This window comes from Carassius carassius, chromosome 33, assembly GCF_963082965.1.
Source record: "Carassius carassius chromosome 33, fCarCar2.1, whole genome shotgun sequence".
NCBI classification, from domain to species: domain Eukaryota; kingdom Metazoa; phylum Chordata; class Actinopteri; order Cypriniformes; family Cyprinidae; genus Carassius; species Carassius carassius.
In genome coordinates this window covers 25,354,247-25,363,451 of record NC_081787.1, presented here as the reverse complement: position 1 = coordinate 25,363,451, position 9,205 = coordinate 25,354,247, and the positions used below count along the sequence as shown (strand labels likewise).

General features: G+C 41.7%; 1 protein-coding gene across 1 annotated transcript; it reads left to right on the top strand.

The window, feature by feature from the left end:
* The first annotated feature begins 2,063 nt into the window (after positions 1-2,063).
* On the top strand, positions 2,064-6,273 carry LOC132114339 (reticulon-4 receptor-like 2). Its single transcript, XM_059522448.1, has 3 exons — positions 2,064-2,562; positions 3,763-3,989; positions 4,089-6,273. Exons 1-3 carry the CDS (start codon positions 2,505-2,507, stop codon positions 5,175-5,177), a joined length of 1,374 nt encoding a protein of 457 aa, XP_059378431.1. The 5' UTR covers positions 2,064-2,504; the 3' UTR covers positions 5,178-6,273.
* Positions 6,274-9,205: the final 2,932 nt, after the last annotated feature.

Sequence of the window (9,205 nt, the reverse complement as noted above, 5' to 3'; positions counted from 1 at the left end):
GAAGTGGGCTCGTGCACATCTGTACTTTTTGTTGTTTCTGATGAGAGAATTCGCTAAATAATTCAGTCAGCAAGCAAGTAAACAAAACACTGCATTTCAGTGTTGACTCTTCTGGACGTCTCTGATTGGCCATTGCATCCATAAGCGCAACAGAATAGTTTCTGATTGGTTATCATGAAGCGTTGTACGAACGCGTCTGTCTCCGGCTCAGCGCCAGCCAGCGAATGCAGATTTGAATTTAGCAGCTGATGCTGTGCACTGAACGATCTAATCTCACCGCTGTGATTGTATCAAATATATAAAAAAATAATATTCTGCAATTTTTTTTGTTGTCGTTTGGAAGCTGCATTTAAAATCCACTTGGCTCAGAAATCTGAGGGGGCACGTGCCCCCTCACTTCGAATGGGCATGACGCCTCTGAGCGCAGACGCAGCCTGCCCAGCAGCAGAGAATATCCGTGCGAGCAGCGATGACGTCATGCGGCAGGCTTCGGATGGCAACGCCGCCTTAGTCCGCCGTCCAGCAGAGGGCAGGCAAAGGTGCGCTGCTATAGCCTGTTCCACCGGCGGAAGTGACAGGTAGCCTCTGTTCTTAGCACCGTCCAGTGTGGAGAATGCTGGCGAAACAGATGAGCGGATTCTCGCCGAGAATGGAGCGTCCCAAGCTTTCGCCACTTCTTCGTGAAGCTCAGGAAGAAAAGGAGCGTGCTTTGAGCTTGAGGAAGAGCGCTCATCCGGAAGATAGCTACCATCCAGCCGGAACGTGAAGGGGGCGCTGGTGCAGACCACTCGAGGCCGAGGCTCGCCGCTGCCAGAGAGAGTACACGCATCAGCTCCTTATCGATATCCCCCCGTTTGCTGGGCCTCTGAGCAGCGAGCGCGAGATCCACGGAGCTCGCCCAACCCTCACTGCCCGAAGCAAGCAGAGAGCACGTGTCTTCTACCTCCGACGCGGGCCTGAGATCCACTTCCTCAGATGACGCGTCGGCAAGCAGCGGACGCTGAACATCGGGAAGCGATGCAGGGGAGGCCGGCGAAGCGGAGGGAACCGGCGAGCTCGGCCGAGCTGGAGGCGGTTCTGGTAGGCGCTGCGAGCGGCGCTTCTTACGGCGCTGCGGCGCAGCGGATGATGCAGGCTTCGAGAAGGATGCCAGGCGAGTCCTCAGAGTCACCATAGGCATTAACTCGCAATGAGGGCATCCGCCGTCAGCGAGCGCGAGCGCTGCATGGTCCTCAACCAGACAGGAGACGCAGATGACGTGACGATCTCCTTCGCTGAGCGGGGCTCTGCACGAGCCGCACGAGGGCATCTTTAAAAAGACGCAGCTCTTTTTGTGAATGTGCGTCGCAGGGCGAACACACACACAGGATATAAACAGATATAAGGATGTAAAGGATATGGGCGCCGGATAGCGCAGCAGGAACGGCAGTGGAAGGCGGCGATGCCAGCAGCTTCAGAATGGCTCGTCCTGCTGATATGCTCTTTCAGACGGCGCTTGCTTCCTCCGTGATCCAGTGATGCGTGAGCTTCGCTGAAGAGATGAAAAATCAGGTGAGTCAGCCTTTTCGAGCTCCTTTTATAGGTTGGGCCACACCCGTTTCGGCGGGAAGTGGCAAGAAGGGCGCGAAGCGCCCTTATTGGTCTGATGTTGCATCAGCCTGCGCTCGATAGGCTGTGCAGTTGCCGCAGAACAAGCCAATGAGCGAACGAGCCGTCTCGCCTATGGCTGTGTACTGCTGCAAATGCGCTTTACAAAAATACAAAATTAAGGATAATTTTTTGCTTCAGTATTTCGTGAAAAGAGACTTTTCCCGTAGCGTCTTAGCTAAGACGCAGTACGAGAGAGCTCTCGTAAGAGAACAATAGGCTATTAAATAGAACAATCAAATGCATTATGTGTAACTCTGACAAAGATGTAAAAAATTTTTACTATTCAGAAACTAATAATTTCATAATTTATTCATGTGAATGACTAAACAATCATCTAAAATGTATGCTGAAATCATAAAGAATTAAGGATCCATATTATAATAACTAATGGCATTTTTTAATACCTCCATAATATAGGTTAATAAGCATATCTGTCATAAATAAATTTATATTATAATCTAATCTTACTTAAACGTTTATTTAGTTTTTCGGCCATTGACCTTATCTGTAGCATACACGCTGATTTCATAGGTTGTTGTATCCTCGGCTGTTTACTAATATGACTCTAGAGAAAAGAACAGTCATCTATGTAAAACAACCATTAAAGTTATTTAGTCATCCCCCTCAGACACACAGTCCGGTTTCCTCCCCCCACCTTACGTGCTTCTTGCCCGCGTGCGCGTTACGTATGAGAGATTCCGCTTCCCGTGTCCGTGGGCAGCCGATGCTGGACTATAAACATTCTCGGGGTGCGTGTCGCTCCTCAGTCGCAGTCGACTCCAGCAGCAGAGCTGACTGTTAGAGCAGATAGCAGCTCATGCACAGGCTAACTCGCTCTCGGTTTGGATTTTGGGATGGAAACTCGTGCGGGTGCGCGGAGCGCTCGCGTCTCCAATACTCTTACATTCAAGAGTAAGTACAAACTTTTTATTATAATTATTAGTTAATGTTTAATGTTTGTGCATAATTTAATTTGATGCGTAATTATAGACATTATTTATCTGCATTTTTGTTTAAATTGTGCTTTTTTATGTTGTACATGTTATAAAATATAAATGTATCAATAAATATAAATGAAACAAAAGTAGAGATAATTATAATCACTACTTTTGTTTGTTACGCATTTATTGCTACATATTTATATTGATGTTTGCAGCTTGTAAAATTCATAATATAACGTTGATTCTTTTTTTTCTTTACATGTACATCAATACATATGTAACATAAACATACAGATACATAAAAATACATGATATGTATAAATAAAAAATAAATAATATATACACATGTTTACATAGTAGCGTTACATTTTTAAGTTTTCCGTTTGGATACTCAGTTTGGTCTGACCTCAATACAGCAATTTCTGATTAATCCATAAGTGTAATGTCAAACTATCTTAATAAACCTCTTTGATGTAACAATGATACATGTAGAATATAAATAATTTCTTAACATTGAGAAACTTACAAATCTATACTGTGAACAAAAACGTGTATGCAGTTAACACAAAAAGGTAGCACAATTACAGTTACACCGTACAATTTTTCACAATAGTCCTGTGCAGTGGATTGGTACATCTTTTCCTGGAAGGGATGTGGAGTGACCGGGTCATGGGTCAGGTCATAGGAAAATCTTGTGCACGCAACATGAACGCACGCAGCATTATTGATTCAAGTCATGCCTGTCTTCAAGCGCCATGTTATTGTCTAGAGTCACTGATCCCCGTGAGGTCCCTCTTAAATATTTATGAGCTGCAGTAATTGAATCGGGTTCAGTTTCACAAACCTGAAATTAATCTGGCCTTTTTGTTTCATGCACTCTTAGACACTGTTCTGTTCTGTCCTGGATGGACATTGACAGAGGTAACCTCTGACTGGACAGAAAATCTTTCCTAGAACTGCTTTCTTCAAGCAGAATAAATGTGGATATTACTTAACCCAGCAATGATATCTCAAACAGTAGCTGTTATATTGTATTTAAGATGGCATGAAAAATGACAAATTGTTTCCTCATGTCTGCATCACTCCAGAACTTTTAAGAAGATGCGGAAAAGCTTCTTCCCAAATATAAACATGAGCATCATGTTAAGTCTACTTCTTTTTCACTCCACAGGTGGTTTGTCTCTTTGGTTGGTGATATGGTTGTTGGCATGCCACTGTGCACCGGGTCAGGCATGTCCCAGGTTGTGTGTATGCTACCATATGCCCATGACTGTGAGCTGTCAGTCTCAGAACTTCACTGCTGTTCCTGCCGGCGTGCCCTACGACTCCCAGCGCGTTTTCTTGCAAAACAACCGTATCACTGAACTCAGAGCCGACTCCTTTGGCTTCGAAACCCTAGTGAGAGCATATCTTTAAGTAAACATCATGATGAATCTTTTGTGTAAAGACTTGCAGTAAGCAGAGATTTACCTTTGTCTTTACTTTCCGAATTCGTAGGTCCTATGGCTGTACTCCAACAACATCACAAGTATCGAAGCAGGTGCATTCAGTAATCTGCGTGTACTAGAGGAACTAGATTTGAGTGACAACCCATCACTGCGCAGGCTGGATGGGGGTGCGTTCAGGGGGCTGGAGCGCTTGCAGAGTCTACACATGCACCGCTGCCACTTGACCGAGTTGCCTGCTGACCTCTTCCACAAGCTCTACAGCTTGCAATTCCTCTACCTGCAGGAGAACCAGCTGAGCCACCTTCCAGATGGGCTCTTTTCCGACTTGGTCAACCTCACCCACCTGTTCCTGCATGGCAATCGTATCCGTATCCTGTCTGAAAATGCCTTCCGCGGCCTGGTGAATCTTGACCGCTTGTTGCTGCATGACAACCGCATCCGACAAGTCCATCGGCGAGCCTTCCGTGACCTGGGCAGACTGACCATCCTCTATCTCTTCAACAATTCTCTGCAGGAGCTTCCAAGCCAGTTGTTAAAGGATACGTCGTCGGTGCAGTTTCTCAGGCTCAATGGTAACCCCTGGACCTGTGGCTGTGAAGCCATGTCGCTATGGGAGTGGTTTGGCAAAGCTCGGATCTCCAGCTCAGACATTACATGCTCTTCACCAGCCCCTCGTAAAGGCCAGGACCTGAGGTTCCTGCGGGAGCTGGACTTCGCCCTCTGTCCACTACCTGACCCAGGATCCCTGGCTGGCACTACAACAACCACCTTCAGCACCAAGACCCGTTGGTGGTTCTCAAAGAACAAACCGGCCTCTTCATCCAAGAGACACTTTTACAAGAGCAGCGAGACCTTAAAAGCTTCTCCATTCACCTCTGTCAAACATCCCTCATCTTCATCATCCTCCTTCTCATCCAAGTATGATCTCACAGTGGAGGAGGCTGCTTTACCCAAGCTAGAGCCTGAAGAGTACTGGGCAAACTATGGCAATGAGGATGCAGCCTCAGTCCACTGTTTCGAGCTTGAATGTCCACCAGGTTACGACTCTCCCATTCTTCCATCTTCCTCTTCGCCTTCTCTACTGTCTTTCCTCTCACTCACAGCACTTACTTTCTCTTTTCACATTCTCTTCGGCTGAGTTTTCCACCTCCTCCTCTTCTTCTGTTATGCTCCACTACATTTCTCCTGTAATCGGGCTTATGCCAATAAATGCATAGAAGCAGCCATGCAGGAAAGGGTGACAAGACTGGCACACAACAACAAATACAGTAAACACAACACAAACTGTGCAATTCATACAGTACAACAGAGACAGGACTACTGCATGCATGCACTGCCCGGACAGCAGGCTTTGCAACACCACCTCAAGTCATGTCCTTCTCAAAAATCAGAGAACACAGGACAAGTAGAGGGGCAAAGAGTAAAAAGTGAGTGTTGTGGAAAATTAAACTAAAGGTTTCACCATTGTCAAAAATGGTGGGGAAAGATTCTACATGGTGAGGAAAACTCTCATGTTGACAAATGAGCATACCTGAGTTATCAATTTACTGTCACATCATCATGTAAATAGGAACATACACAAACTAGACTACTCCTACTTTTCCAACAGGAGACAATAGATTAGAGAATAGATCTCTTGGTATTTTTAGTGAATGTTGGGTACTAAACCAGATACACTATCACATACAGTGGCTCCAAAAAGTATTTAGGCACTTATGCTACAATGTCCAAATTTCAAGAAGAACATTTCACAAAAAGGCTTATTAGGTTTTAAATTATAAAACAATAGAGATATTGTATTTGGACACATTCTGATTGTCAAAATGAAATGTGCATAGTTGAAGTGATTAACTAAAAGCAGATGCCATTTGCTTTGATAATTTATTTCCTAATGCAATTACATATTTATGAGTGGTTTAAATGTCCACATATGTTTGGCGCTACTGTAAATAATACGATGAACAGATAGCAAATGGAAGAACTGACTAACAAAGACCATCACTAATGTTTTTCATTTGTTAAAACCATGTTAAGTTCTTTGGTTTGTGTTAGTTAATCTGAGTTGTGCCACCTGAGTATCAGGTGAAGTTAGGGCAGGAAGTCGATGTTTAATTCAAACTGAAGAGCTGCTTGAGGTGAGAGATCTGTGTTTTCTCTGTGTGTAAGATATCACATAGTCTTTCTCTCTGAGCAAGTTTACAGAAGATGTCAGACACAAACGGTGTATTTTTCTAAAAAAAACAACAACTTTTAAATAAAACCACCATGAATAAATATAAATTGTTACCAAGTCTTTTATTTAGTATTTTCTCATTGCAGTATTTGATTTGTTGGTATAGGTGTGTACAAGCATTAACTGAGCAGATGGTGATGGAGAGGCAATTAGATTTTTTTAAATCTTACCCCAGTGTTAAAATGGCTAAAATACAGTTTTTAAGTCCCTAACAGAGCATTCAGTTAGCTGCCAGTACCATGCATGTAAGAGACCATTTCTCTTAGTTAATAAACACAAGCTAACATTAATATGTAAACTGATAGTCATTTCTCTATTTAGAATTTCTCACCTGATAAGTCACTATAGACAACACCCTTCAGCAATACAAGTAATCTAAAACTCCTAGAAGAATTGCTCAGAGGTTGCCCTTTCATCACACATTTAATGTCATGGACTTTGATGTTTAATTTGGGAATCAACTTTATCTCTGATGTTTTTCCATAAATTTCTTAGGAGAAATAAACTAAATGAGAAAAGCAATTACTAAAATAATATTTATATGAAAAGGTATGATAATGTAGATAGCAAATGATAATCTGACCATCACAAAAAAAAAACTCTCCATTTACTCTCAATTTAATCTCAATGCTGTCTAGGATTAACAACTGAGGTCATATATCTTTCAAATGTGTCCATATGTGTGCATACAATCTTTCAAAATAATTCGACTATAAATTTCTCCTTTGAAGACGCACTTGCTCTATTCTCCCACAGAATGTTGCTTGTTCGAGGCTTTCTGTTCTGCATTGTTCTGCTGTCTTGTGTGACAATCACTTGCATTCAGGCATTCATGAACTGGCTACTCATTCATCTCTCGTTTCCTAAATCTCATCATCTCCTCATACGCTCTCTCCAGTTCTGATTGCATGGACGTGTGTTGGCTTGGCTGTGACGTGCATCATCAGTTGTGTGTCATGCCTCAGAGGGTACAAGTGTATGTGCTAATGTGTCCTTAGACAGAGCACAAGTGTAAATGTTTCGCCTCCAAGATCATTAGCGCTATTAATTTAGGGGTGAACAGAATGTGGGGAGAGTCTAAAAAAAGATCAAGTTTGAACAACAAATAACATTCTGTTACTATAGTGAGTATGGGTGATACATTTGGCATTTAATAAAGTTAATAAACTGTTCACTAACAGAAATTATTTCCAGTATCTTATTGAAAACATATTAAATTGTAATAATTCAGTGCTTGCCAAACACAATATAATATTTATATAAGTATATTATATTATATAAGATAATATTTTATCTATGCATACCTTAAAATGAAATAAATAAATAAATAAATACATAAGCTATGTCTTCACAGAATGGTCAACTTGGAGCAAATATTTTTCATCATAAAATTTATATAAAAAATTTATATAAATGTAATATACAATATCCAGTAAAAAAAAAAGAGAGAGAGAGAGAGAGAGATGTTGTAGAAATCTTATAAGGGTGCATCATATCTCAATAATGAGATTTTTAACAACAATTGTATGTTTTTTTTTTTTTTTTAAATGTGAAAATAGTTCAATTTTAATTGATAGAATTGTCCAGTGGACTGTTATTTCTGTCACACTATTGTCAGCATTGTTACCTTGGTAACAGAGTTTGACGGTAACAGAATTGACATTTTTGTTTTATCTTTTTGCCAAAAACTCCACTTGCTAGCATAAATGCTGAGAGCACATGGCACTAATGAAATCATGATTATAATGCCTACAGTATAAATAACCCAATTTGTGATCAGTAATACATTTAGTTTTCCTTTTGATATTGTGGTAACATTGTTGAAGTTCTTAAAAATAACTCTTGGTATAAGAAGTTTTTGGATTAAAAATATTTTCTCTATGGAGTGAAAGCACAAGTGAGAGCAATGGTTGAAGTATACACTAATATGTGCATTAATGTACACTTATTAGATGGAGTGTACTTTAGTGTACGTATATATACCAGATGCATATCAGTCACATGGAGAATAAAAAAGTGAAAGTGAAAGTGAAGTGACATTCAGCCAAGTATGGTGACCCATACTCAGAATTTGTGCTCTGCATTTAACCCATCCAAAGTGCACACACACAGAGCAGTGAACACACACACACACTGTGAGCACACACCCGGAGCAGTGGGCAGCCATTTATGCTGCGGCGCCCGGGGAGCAGTTGGGGGTTCGATGCCTTGCTCAAGGGCACCTAAGTCGTGGTATTGAAGGTGAAGAGAGAACTGTACATGCACTCCCCCCACCCACAATTCCATTAGGCCACGACTTCCCCCTAAATAGAAGGATCATATAAAGTGTGTGATATGAGGAGGGGGCTGGCGTGAATTAGTTGGGGTAATTAAGAGAGTGCGTCAGAAAAGTTGGGGGACTGCATCTTTTACCTATGATCCCCACCAAACTTCTGTTCTGAACTAAAAATACGGTCTGGCATAAGGCACCCAGAGAAGAAGACAGAATGTGTGTGAAGGACATTTTGAATAAAGGTATCTGAAAATACCAGATCAAACAACTCTGAAAATAACTATCAGTTTAACATATGGGAATTAACTAGTTGGAGCAGCTTGTTTTTGGTGGTTTGAATCAGGTGTCCATCATACTTTATATCGTCATTCATTCATCATTCTTTCTAGATGAGTGCTAATCTGCACTATGTTTAATCATGTAGATCACACTGACTAAATCAAATCTCTCTTTTTCTGTCCAACTCTATTTTTGACAGGCAAGTTTGTTCAGGCTTTAGCTGAGATCATCTCTCTGGCTCAGGAATCTGTGCGTAAACACATGGGTTTATTTTCTGCTTGTCAGCGAGTACAAGAACCTTCTAAGGTGTTCAACCTCACTTCTGCTGATTTCTTTTACACTCTGCTCCTCCTTCTTTCACTGCCTTTATTCACACACGCAT

What these genes read in the sequence shown, in the direction of transcription:
- LOC132114339 (XM_059522448.1), top strand. Translation starts at nt 2,505, where the DNA reads ATGGAAACTCGTGCGGGTGCGCGGAGCGCTCGCGTCTCCAATACTCTT. An exon ending in CAATACTCTTACATTCAAGA is followed by an intron (nt 2,563 to 3,762) that starts GTAAGTACAAAC and finishes TTCACTCCACAG; the next exon opens with GTGGTTTGTCTCTTTGGTTG. An exon ending in CCTTTGGCTTCGAAACCCTA is followed by an intron (nt 3,990 to 4,088) that starts GTGAGAGCATAT and finishes CCGAATTCGTAG; the next exon opens with GTCCTATGGCTGTACTCCAA.